This window comes from Elephantulus edwardii, unplaced genomic scaffold (genome assembly GCF_000299155.1).
Source record: "Elephantulus edwardii isolate Elephantulus edwardi_28Jun2011 unplaced genomic scaffold, EleEdw1.0 scaffold00227, whole genome shotgun sequence".
Taxonomy (NCBI): Eukaryota; Metazoa; Chordata; class Mammalia; order Macroscelidea; family Macroscelididae; genus Elephantulus; species Elephantulus edwardii.
In genome coordinates, this window is record NW_006399977.1 from 3,587,467 (window position 1) to 3,600,425 (window position 12,959).

General features: G+C 35.4%; 1 protein-coding gene across 1 annotated transcript in view; it reads right to left on the reverse strand.

Annotated features, from left to right (window-relative positions):
- COL24A1 (collagen, type XXIV, alpha 1) overlaps positions 1-12,959 on the reverse strand; it is a 548,498-nt gene that overhangs the window by 79,393 nt on the left and 456,146 nt on the right. Inside the window, exons 46-47 of the mRNA XM_006898370.1 lie at positions 11,870-11,923; positions 10,478-10,585 (exon numbers count right to left, since the gene is read on the reverse strand). Of these exons, the coding sequence (XP_006898432.1) occupies positions 10,478-10,585; positions 11,870-11,923 (162 nt within the window). The remainder of the gene's footprint in view (positions 1-10,477; positions 10,586-11,869; positions 11,924-12,959) is intronic.

Here is a 12,959-nt window from a genome sequence, read left to right on the forward strand (position 1 = left end):
TAAAATCCCATCATTATGTCCACACTGTTTCAGTCAATCCTAAAATAACACTTTGCACATGCCAGACTCTTTCCTGGCTGTAGATGTCTTTCTCTTTGGTTACTTCTACACAGTGTACTCTTTTCCAATACCTTATATACCTGTCTCAGTCTTACTCCAATTCTCAGGTCAAGTACAACTTCCATTTATAACCTGTTTCTACTATTATGCTCTTTATTAACCTTTTGTTTTGAATGGTCTGCTTTATTTATTCATATACAGAATATTAGCAATATAGTAGGGTGACCTGCATGAAATTTAAGATTTTAAAATTAAAAATTTTAACTATCAATGATTTCTTATGGTTCCATAAAATAAAATGTATGTTTAATAAGTGCAATTCTTCGTTCATCTTGTTCACGATTACATTCCTAAGTCCTTGCTTCTAAAGAGTGCTGTACTAATATTTGTTGACATGTTAGCATATCCACGAGTATTTATTACCAGGGAAATGTGATGATCATGCAATAAATATGTGCACTGTGCTAAGAATTTGACATATTGCCATGAATTCTTGTAAGAAGTATATAAATTAGATAGTTTTATACCCATCTTACTGACTATTTTGAAGATATTAAGCAGGTAACATTTTAATTGTAAATATATTCTCTGAAGTTTTATAGTTCCTGTGCAAAGCACATTCAGGTAGCATTTCAAATTCTCCAAAGTTTTATAGTTTAAACAAAGTTTATAGCTCCAATACAAGCATTCATTCTTCAAATAATTACTAATACTATGGTGGATGAAAGACTAGAAAGATGAATAAAACACGATTACTGATTTCATAGTCTCTACGAAAGAAAGAAAGGATTATAAAAAATCACCAATCATGTGATCTATACTCTGATAGAGGTAGCATATAGGTATGTAGAAGTTGGGAGCAGACATGCCAAATGGACAGAGAGTACAATGAAGAGTGCATATGGGAGGTAACAGATGATTCAACTAAATCTTAAATGAGAAATAAGTTGTTCATAATAGTCAGATGTAAATATGAACGTTCCCAAGCTGAGAAAATAAATTATAGAGATACTAAAAATGTGGAGAAAATGTGGGGTGATAGGTAACTATGCCTATTTGAAAAAGCATACTGAAAAAAATTATATGTGAAGTGTAATATTTGAAAAAGTACAGGAATTCTGATACCGATTTTTTTTTTTAGATTTCTTGGTTTTCAAGTACTTTTTCCATTATGTGTTTTCTGTGTGGCCCTGGGAAAAACTTCCTTAAAATTGTGCTCTCAATTTCCTCTTCTATAAATGGAGGATAATAGTAGTACCTACTTCATGGGGGTTTTGTCACGGTTAAATAAATATTTATCACTTTTAACACTGGTCAGCAATAGGAAGTACGCAGTAATTTTTGGCTATTAATCATGAGTTGGACTTGACTAAAGATAGAATCTAATACTTGAATGTAATACACTCATCATAGTATTATTATTAATAATAAAAAATAACCAACAATATAAGTTCCCACCAACAGATGACTGGATAAAAATGCTATGCTGCATCAATCAATGTTTAATCAATCAATGTTTAAGAATAGTGATGCTTCTTCAAAATACTGCATAACATAGATAGACCTAGAGGATATTATGCTGAATGAAATGCATCAATTATAAAAGTATAAATATTACTAGGCCATTTCTGCAAAAAGTTAAGAAAAAATAATTGAAAAAATAATTATTGGAAGGTTACCAGGAATGGGAGGGTATAGAGGGTAAATTACTTACTAGAGGGTAATAATATAGAGGGTGAGGAAAAGGTAATATATAACAATGGAGAGTTAGGACAAATTATTGAGGCAAATGGAAAGGTAACAAAGGTAAATGCTATTAAATACACAATCCTATAATGAAAGCAATAATAATCTATGAGTAGATACTTAGATGGAGAAGTTGAACAGGATTGGGAAGGTGAATAGGGATATACACAGAAATATTTGACATTTCTAAGAATGTACTTATATGTGCTCCAAATACACCCATGGATAAAATAGAGTATACTGGGGTAAAGTTAAGAAAACTTCTTAGTTGTAACCAAACATCTTGACAGAATGAGTTGCTGGATCTCAGGGATCAGAACTTCAGTCTCAGGGGACACTCAGGTCAACTGAAATAACACAAATCTCAAAGACAATGTTCTAAATCCTACCATGGTGAGCAATAATTGAAGTCATAAAAATGGAAGGAGAGATGTGTAAAGGAAAGGGGAAAGATCTGGTGAGAAAAACAATGTATATGAACTTTATGAACTTTGTATGTAAACCAGTATAAAATAAAATAAAATTTTAAAAAGTTTCTAAGTTACAATCTTAGGTACAACTATTCATCTAAGTTTGTCCTAAGCAAATAGTGGGGTGGGGGGGCAGAAATACACAAAGAAACAATCCAAAGAACTAATAGAAAGTAAGATTCTCAGTCTCTGTGGGCCTGAGGCAGAAGACCTAGATGATGCCTAGCTACATACCACTGCTGACTGTGCCCAAAGGGATCACAATGAGAGATCCTGGATAGAGTGGGAGAAAAACATGAAACCAAACTAAAAATCATAACAAAAAAAGACCAGCTTACAGATGTGATAGAGACTGGTGGAACTCCTGATTACAGCCCTAAGATAGCCTTCAAGCCAGGAACTGAACTTTTTCCTGTGGCTCAATTTTCAGCCAAATGATAGAACAATATCAGAAGTACTGTTGCACAGAACAAGGCTTAGAAAACAGCAAGGGATCAGAAAGAAGGGCAAAGGGAAATGCTAATTGGAAAGAGTACTGTTATGCTGAAGTGTTTGCAATCCATTTCATAACAAAATAGAAATGAATTGTTGATGGAAAACGAGTCTGTTCTGTGAACTTTCACCCAAGTCACAATTGGACTTGTGGGAGGAAGGCTGGGAATGCATACAGACAGAGGCCTGAGCATGAAGGGAACATCTTTCAACACAGTTTGAATTTTATCTGATTGGAAGCCACTGAAGGTTTAGTTGGGAAAGTTACATCCTCTAGCAAATCTTTCTTTTTCTTTTATTGCTAATAAGCAGTCAGAGACCAATTTTGAATGTCTCTGGAAGAGTTCCTAATGAGGAGAAAATGGGTCAGAACATGCAGTAAGAAGGAGCGGAGAGCGAAAGTAGCAACCAGGATAAGCCATAACTAGCATCGGTCTCTTCATAATAAAGAGTTGCCAGGATTTGCTCACTGTAGATGACTTGGCTGTTTCTTTACTCAAGATGCTGTGAAGGAAAAGAATGAATCTACTTAAAAACAGAAGTTTCCTTAGTGTGAAGAATAGATTTAGAGAACTCACAGCTTAGATGAAAGGTAAGGGCTGCTGATAATCCAAACAGAGGCTTCCATGGTGGCCCTGCTACTCTTTGCCTGCATTACCAGTAGGCTGGTTTATTTTTCCTTTTTATACTGGACACAATTCACAAAAGGAAAACAAGCTTTTCAGTGTTCTTTTAGAAAGCATCTCCTTTTAGACAACTTTTAAGTCTTTATTTACCTGAAAAATTGCAAAGTCAAGACTGAAAAGATGTGATTTGTTCCAAGGGCAGTTTTTGTTTCTTACTCTTCTTTCCAATAACCAGTTTTATTAGTTGCAGCAATAAAAAACCCAAAAGTCACTGGTAAGTCTTCATTTTGATGACAAACAGATTTATGATCTTTGTAAGGAAAAGTTGTTTTCCTTTTTATAAATGATGAAGATATTATGTTTGTAAAGAAGTCTACTTCAAAGAAAACAGCACGGTAGGCTCATTTAGTACAAATGTACAAAGTTGACTGGCTTCAAAACATTTGTACAGAAGGAAATTCACACCCAGCTACTGTGAGCCCCCTATTACCATGCTTCACTCATAGTCACATCATCTTGGGAAAAAACTCTGAAATTACAGAGTGAATATGCCAGAAATTCCTTAACTCCTTGACCACATCAGAAAGAAGGGGGGAAAAAAGATCATTGTTTAGGAAAATCAGACAGTTGCACAATGTTAGAAATCCTAGAATAAATATTTTTCTCAGTGGAAAAACTCATCAAAGTCTTTAATACTAAGCCAAGAAACACCATGGTACCAGGATTTTTTTTTTTAAAGACCAACGGAAAGATGTTCTTATTTTTGGTTGAAAATATTTCAGGGAATAGAGACAGTTTACTTTGGTTTACATATAATCATAGTAGATTTAGAAACAATGCTCCTAGAATTCACTCTCCCTAATAACCATTCTAACAATTGCTATCTAATTTCATTTGACCAGGCTAATTTCTTAAAATACTGATTATTATAATTTCATGTCAAATATTATACAAAGAGCAGACATTTTGAGGAAATATTTCTTTTTTGTATCTTATTCTTCTTTATTCTCCAGCATCTCTCACATAATAAATATTATTAAATCCCTCCTTTGCTAGGTGCATTTTCTTGGTATTTCTTTATTATACTTATTATTAATTTTAATGAAAATTTACAGAGACTTTGGATTTCCATTCATTCATTGTTGCACTTTTCTCCCTGTCCACCCCTCCCCCCAGTTCGTTCTTCTTTTTGAAAAGTAAAAGAAAAATTCTTTCATTGTATACAATCCCGCTCCCCAAGTCCACTCTACAGAAAATATTTTGATAACCTAGATCATATTTCTTATCAAGAGTCTATCCAGATGCAAGGGAAACAAAGGACATTCCTTAAAGAAAATGTATTTAGGTTTTACTTTTATGAATATAAAGTACATAAACATTTTTGACATCCTGATATCTAAAATAAAGTACTGGTTCAAAAGATTTTAAAATTAACCTGAAAATGTAAAAAGTAACAGGGAAGGAGCCCTGGTGGTGTAGTCCCTAGGGAGCTGTGCTGCTAACCAAAGACAGATCTTTCTGGTAGATTCTATCTGCCAGTGGTTCTATGGGAGAAAGCTAGATAATCTCCTGTGTGATTTACAGCTTTGGAAACTACCACAAGGTCACCTGTGAGTCTGTTCCAATGCCACGGCAATGACTTTTACTTCTGATTCAATTTCAGTGCCTTTTCTAGTTATTATTCTATTCTCCCTCTTCAGAGCTAAACTTTTTTAGTGAGTTGTTTGAATTTCTGTTCTAGTTCTCTCATAGTCTATTCTACCCTTCTTCTTTTTGTTGTGTGCTATCGAGTGACCTGTGACTCATAGTGGCCCTATGTACAACAGCCCTAAAACTTCTCTATCCTCTAAAAGTATTATATTTTAGGGCATTGTTTTTATCGTAGGAGTGCACAATGAGGGTTGCAGAGTGGATTATATTTGGGGGTAGGGGGTGGGGTTGGGGTGTTGCGGGGGGATTGGGTACCAATGAGGGAGTTTTTCTTTTGCTTTTCAAGGAGAGGAGCAAACGGGAGGGGGGGAGAGGGAGGGGTTTGTGCGGGGAGAAGGGTGCAACAATGAATGAATGGAATTCCAAAATCTCTGTAGATATTCATTGAAATGAAAAATAAACACACTAAATTAAATTAAAAAAAAACCCAACAAAACAAAAAAACTTCTCTATCCTGTGCCAGTCTTAACGTCTCCCACACAGCTATCCCCATTAATCCAGTGATGGAATCAATCCATCTCACTGAGGGTCTTCCTCTCCTGAGCTGTCCCTTCACCCTCCCAAGCATGATGTCCCTCTCCAAGGACTGATCCCACCTTGCAACATGTCCAAAGTATGTCAGACAAAGTTTCTACCCTTAAGCATGTTAATATTGTTTCTAACCCCTCTAAATCCATTAAGTAAGTGATCCTGATAAATTATCAATGATCTCCACGTGCTATAAATTACAGTGCCTCATAACAGTCTTTCTAGGTAGACGTATAAACCAGGGTAAATGCAAATACCAGAGGCAAACTGTCCTTTAAACTGAAAATTAAAAATTTGTATTTTAATATTTTAGAATTATTAAATACAATTGATGATTTCCTCCTTCTCAATACATTCTTTACTAAATTTACATGTCATTACATACTTTTTCCTATTTATCATAATCATTCTTTTTAAGTTTCTTTTCCCCTCTTTAGTTGATTACAAGTCCCCTGTGACTCATAGCAAGCCCATGTCCACAAGCTCTGAATTTTGTCCTATCCTGAGCCAATCTCATTGTCTCAGAGAGACCTAATTCCATTTCTCCAATCACTGAATGACTCCTTCTCATTCTGGGTCTTCCACTAGTGTGCTGTCCCTCCACTCTTTCATGCATGATGTCCTACTCCAAGGACTGGTCCCTCGAGGCCGTGTGCCCAAAATATGTTAAGACACAGTTTCAAAATCTTTGCCATCAGGGAGAAGTTTCATTTCACCCTTTCAAAAAAAGATCTGTTTGTTCTCCTGGCTTTCCATGGTATGTTCAGCACTCTTCTCCAGCACACCAGCTCAAAGGCATCAATTCTCTTTGTATCATTCCTAGTCATTGTCAAGCTCTCTGAGACATAGCAAACAGTTGCAATGATTATGGTCTGTATCAGGTGCATCTTAGTCTCTGGACTGATGTCTGGAGAGGTCCCCGAGGCAGACATTCCCAATACGGTTCATCTCTTGTTTTCCTGGCTTCCAGTACCAAGAGTGTGGATTGTGGAGCCAAGCAAACTAAAGCTGTTAATAATCTCAATCTCGTTAACATCCATCATGATGCTGCCAATTGGCCCAGTGATGAGAATTTTTTTCCCTTGATGCTGAGCTTCAATCCATATTGGAGGCTGCAGTCCTTGACCTTCTGCAGCAAGCACTTCAGGTCCTCCTCAGTTTCAGCAAGTAGGGTTGTATTGTCTACAAAACATAGGTTGTTGATGAATCTTCCTCCAATCCTGATGTCACATTCCTCCTATCACAGTCCAGCCTCCTGGATGATATGTTCTGCATATAGATTGAAACAGTATGGAGACAGAACACATACATTCCTGGTATAATTCTTCAGGATGCAATTTATATTTGTATCTTCCTGTTCATACATTAGAGCATTTATTATAGCTGCAAGTAAGTAGTGATATAATTTATTATTTAGTATCTGGTTCCTTTCCTAGAAAATGGTTTTTAAAAAAAGTGGGCTAAAAATGGCACTCCAACCTATCCAATACTGTTGGGTAGATAGTGACTAATGTTGATCCTCTCTAATTCCCATGAAGCTAGACAGGTCCTTCACACCCCCATGCCTCTTTACACTCATATCAAAACCAATCTTACTGTTTGACTGGGTCCAAAATCCATTGTGAGAACTCACAGGCCACATAGATCCATATTGAGTGAGTTAAAATATTATAATTCAGATTAATAACAGTCAAGAAAGCCCCCCAAATGTGCAGGGAGGCATCTTAGCCTCAAGCCTTGTGGGTCTAATTGGTTCCCAGTCCTGTCAATATTGGCTTTCACCATCTCAAAGTCCCATTTTAGCTCCAGTTCTCTAGTTCAGCCATTACGGCTGTTACAATCCCAAACAGATTGGGAATATCTCTCTTCTCTGGCTAGGTGAAGAATCTCTTCTGGTACATGAAGAATTCCTTATCTTACAGCTAATTGCCTTGTGGAATGGTAAATAGCCAATCCATTTGTGGATAATCCACTGTGCCTCACTTGTAAAGTTCCACCCCTCCACATGGTCAGTCATCTACACTAGAAAAGCTATATGAAGAGACAAACTCTACATCCTCCATTGACTTTCCAAAGCTATAAATTTTAAGAAGAGACTGCTCATTTTTCTTCTGTGGAGATGCTGATGGATTGGAACTGATAGGGACAGCATTGTAACACATTAAGAACAACACCACTGGAGTTTCTTTAAAATGGTACTAGTCATGTTTATCAAATACTCAGCACTAGGTAAGGGGTCTTTTTAACATGGTAAATGCTCAATAAAGCCATTAAAAATGTTATTTGACTACTTCTTACCCTTCATTTATTGATCTGCCTAGGGATAGGCTTTATCTAGCCAGTGTCGTTATTTATGTTTTAATAGTTAAATCTTAATCAGAGTCTTTGTCTAGTACAGTGGAAGCAGAAAAGAATGATAAATAGTGATGCTATTGTGTTTAGGATGTCCATGAGTCTTTTTCTTAAGCAGCATTCTTCCTTGTTTTATCAATTCCTACAATTTGGCCTATTAAAGATTGTAAGGTGCGTTTGATACAGGCCATGGTCTTTGCAATCACTTGTTATGCATCAGAGTTGGACAATGACCAAAGAGGATAGAAGGAGAATTGATGCTTTTGAGCTGTGGTGCTGGAGAAGAGTGTTGAGAATACCATGGACCGCTAGGAAAACAAACAGATTCATCCTGTAACAGGACAAATGGATCTTAAAAAACTAATTACTACTGAAAAATCAAGAAACAGAATGACCTGATATCTTGATATAATTAAAGGTAAATGCAAAAACCCAACACTATTTTGTCAGAAATTTTCAATTAAATAAAAATACACATTAAAATACATACAGTAGGAAGAGGAGAATGAAAATGAGAATAAAAGGAAGTGAATTAAAAAAATCAAATTCAGGCAAACACTGAAAGATGGTAACATGTCGTAAAGCTATGAACAACTTTCTACTTTCAGGGTTTTAAAGGGGGGGGGGAAAGAGGGATAAATAATAAGAAAATAAAAACTTCATCTTATTTCTCTGGTATTTAGAATCCAGGCCAATGATGTCGATCAAATTATTGGTAAATTTCACAGAGTTCTTGAAAGTGTGTAGTTAATTCTTCTAAAACTTTTAGTGAAAACACAATCTGGGATAATAAAAAATATCTGGGTCAGAATAACATTGGGTAAAGAAAGGGAAAATGGCGAAGTGAAGACAAAAGTGATATAATGTGTAAACTTCCAATCAAATAAATTAAAAAAATGCACAAAAATGAGAGCCTATATATGATTATATCACTACTAAAATTAACACAAAGAAAATATTAACACAATATTTGTTAGCAATTATACTGTAGAAGAAAATTATTTCTGGCAGAATATCTTGAGTTACCACCAAGAATGAAATGTTCTGAAGGTGACTTAAGACACTAATGAACTAAAAATACAGATATGTTATAAGCTTTCATATGTATAAATTGTCACACAACCGTGTAAAATGATTTACATTATTAGTATTATATGATAGTTAATTTTACGTGCCAACCTATTGTTTTTTTAGGTGCTGTCAAGTACTACTCATATTGACCCTCTGAACAACAAATGTGAACATTGTCCTATCCTATGCCATTCTCACAATCTCTGACACATTCAAGCCCACTGCTATAGTCACTGAGTCAACCCCCTTGGTCTAGGGTCTTGGTTTCTTTCTCTGACCCTCCACCTTCCCAAACATGATCTCTTTCTTTATGAAATAACCTTTCCTAAAAACATGTCCAAAGTATGTGAGATGAAGCTTCATCATTTTTGCCTCCAGAAGCCCTTTGGTTGCATCTTCTGCAAAACATATCTCTGTTCATTTGACAATCCATGAGATCTTCAACACTCTTCTCCAGCACTACTACTATTCAAAGGCATCAATTCTTCTGTCATCTTTGTTCTTTGTCCAGCTCTCAGATACAGAGCAAGACTGAAAAGGCTGACAGAATTATGAATCATGTGCACCTTAATCCTCAAGTTAACATCATTACTCTTCAATAATTTTGGAGAGTTCTTTGACTACAGCTATTCCAAGTATAACATGTCTTCTGATCTCCAGACTGCTGGTATAAAATATATTGATTGTGGATCTAAGTCAGATCAAGTTGTTGACAGTCTTAATTATTCCTCTTTCTATCATGAGTTGCCTGTCAGCCAAGTAGTAAGGATTTTTGTTTTATTAATATTGAGATGCAAACCATATTGAAGGCTGGAGCCTTGAATATATTTAACCTTTTGAAGTAAGTGCCTCCGGTCACACTTGTGTTTTAAGCATAAGTATGTGCCAACCTATGTAGGCTATGATTCTTTGTGGTTTGGTCAAAGACTAGATTGGTTGCTGTTTCAAGAAGTAATAAAATATAAGGCTCTAGATGTGTTTGATTTCCCACCTGACCAGTAGATTTTGTTTTTACCAGACCTCTACAATCTTGCGAGTCAAATAGTGGAATAGTGGTTTTCATACTGCTGCAGACTTACAGATTTGAGATTTGCCAGCTCCTCACAATTCTGTCAGCCATTTTCTTGAAGTAAATCTCTTTATATATGTAGGTTTCACTGGTTCTGTTTCTATTAAGAACTCTAACTATAATCACTCTTCACAGATTTTTCATATAAAGAAACTAAGATATAGTACCTATTGAAATTCCTTGGTAATCAACCTGACAACCACATACACAATTCCAAAATAAATATTAAAGAAAAGATTAATTTAATTAGAGCCAATGACAAAGTTAAGAAAATAGCCAAAATGCCTATGTTATTGTAAAGACAAACTTGCAAGAAAGAAACACAGAGCACAGAGATAAATCAAGTTACTTACAGGAAGTCCTGGTTTTCCCGGCAGCCCAACCTTTCCAGGGGTTCCTGAAATGCCGTCAGCTCCTGGGTATCCCTGTATTCCTTTTGGCCCAGATGAGCCTGGAAGTCCCTTGATAATTAAATGTCACTTGTATTAGAGACAGATGTTATACAGATTATTAAATAACAGATATCTTTATATATGAAGGAGAAAAGTATATATATATATTTTCTTATATTCTCCCAGAATGATTTTTCCTATCTCCTTTATACCTAAATGATTTATTATTTGGATTCAAAGTGACATGTCTTTAAAATGTTTTAAAATTCCCTAAATAAAATTTCCAAGCTATTTTACAGCAATTTATTGTGTGACATGTTCACCTTTAATGTAATTATTTGGCATTTCTTACTATACCAGCCCATGCATAAGCAACTCTGCTACATGCACTTGTTAACGTAGGTCACAGACCGTCGTTAATCTAGAAAAACCTCATATTTGCTTTTATTTTCCAAAGAAGCAAATTATAACTCTTTTTAAAATTAGGTAATTTTAAGAGTGAGAAAAGGTCTTAATTTTGTTTGTACTCTTAGGAAACGGAATTTTATTAGTAGTGTTCTGTGATCTGAATGTACTTATAATTTACATTCATTTTTCCACACTTCTTGAGCCAATACAGGCCATCCGTTGTAGACATCGAGTATTTAGCAAGGAGAGAGAAGGAGGAAGTCTTTGGTAATAAGTCCATTATCACACAGTTTTGTGGCCAGAGGAGGTTACTGATAATGGATACAAAATATAACTTTGTTTTGTAATGGAAAGACCTTTTTTAAAAAAAAAAGAAAAAAATTCTAATTGCTTTGTTCCATTTTCCAAAACAATGTAAGGTTGCGTCCTCCAACATGCTTTCTAAATTATTGCTTGAACTCTCTGACCTTTACTAACATCTATTTTGACATGTTTGCAAAATCCCCATCTATCACTGGCTAATGTTCAGGGAGGGAGAGGCTGCAGTAGCAAAGCAAGAATATCCTCCCACTGCAGGGACTTGCCTCTTAACAGCAAACGTGGTTTGGGTTTAAAAGGCCTATTTTGCCTCATGTTTCAGCAGGCGCTTATTTTTTCATTTTTTTGCATCACAATCTGATTAATCTAACAGTTGTCAACACTTTTAGCCTAACTCACCAGTACTTACACAGTGTAGTCTCCTCTGTAACAGAATATTGCTTTGGAAATCCAGTGGGAGGTTGTAAGGAGTTGGAATAGATGCAATGGCAATGGATTTTATTTTTCCATTTTTGCCATAAACCTTCTTCTTTTTTTAACAAAATTGCTAAAATTGCCTATTTTATTTAGAGAAAAAAAAACCCAAACCAAAATAAAATTCAGAGGATAAAAAGGCTTCTTACTTACAGGAATCCCAGGTTTCCCAAAAGGACCAGGTGCTCCTTTTTTGCCCTTAGAACCCTAAAAAGTGAAGAAAAAAAAGTGAAACATACTTGTCAGCTGATGAATAATTTTAGACTGAGGGCAAAGAAAAGAACTATGAGACTAGGACATCACAGAAAATTCCAATACTCACTATTTGTATATTATTGAGATTGGCTTTTACTGATCCTGAGATTCTATTTAATTTGAAAATGAAATAATATGATCAGAAAATCAACAAATTTCTTTCTTGTCAAAAGTTCTATTATTTAGGAAATCATTGTTCTATTAGGGAACTGGAGATAAATATTTAATAAAAGCTTCTACCTTCAGGCAAGACCTTGGTCTCCCTCCTGAAGTGACTTAACAATTCAGTAAACATTTATTGAATATTGTATTCCAAGGAGACTGTTATAGGATGGTTCTGTACACAAGGCATTTACAATGAAGTGAGGAAGACAAATCAATGACCTATAGTGTGATTTTCTAGACACTCAGAAAAGAGCATACTTATGAATCAGGGAAAAGGTATTAATTTCCCACAGGACTGTTTGTTTTCCATTCATGCAATGTTTTAAATTAAAATTGACTCAGTAATAACTGGTCTGACAAGTAGCTAGGAACTTTGTTCTTGCAAATCGAGACACTCGGATGATAGTGCTCTGTTAAGCTGATGATAACCAACTGTGATGATAAAAGAAGAATAATAAGACAAAGAATTATCTAATTCACAAAGAAGGAAAAGAAATATATTACCACCACTGAAATATCTGTAGAGTGCCAAAACCCCCTCTTTAAAGTTCTAAAGAGCAAGAATGACACTTCAAATAAAAAAGATTCCAGGTGAATAGTGGTAATGAGCATTTGGGGCATAGTGGTCAAGAGTTGTCCTACCAACCCAAAACTGTGAAGTTAGATTCCACTAGCTGTTTCATGGGAGAAAGATGAAAAATCTCCTGCACAATTTACAACCTCTGAAAATGCACTGGAGGTGTGAGGGTCAACTCTGAGTTGGTTCTGACTTGATGGCACAGAACAACATAACACAGGTATATTTCTCAGAATTATAAAAAAA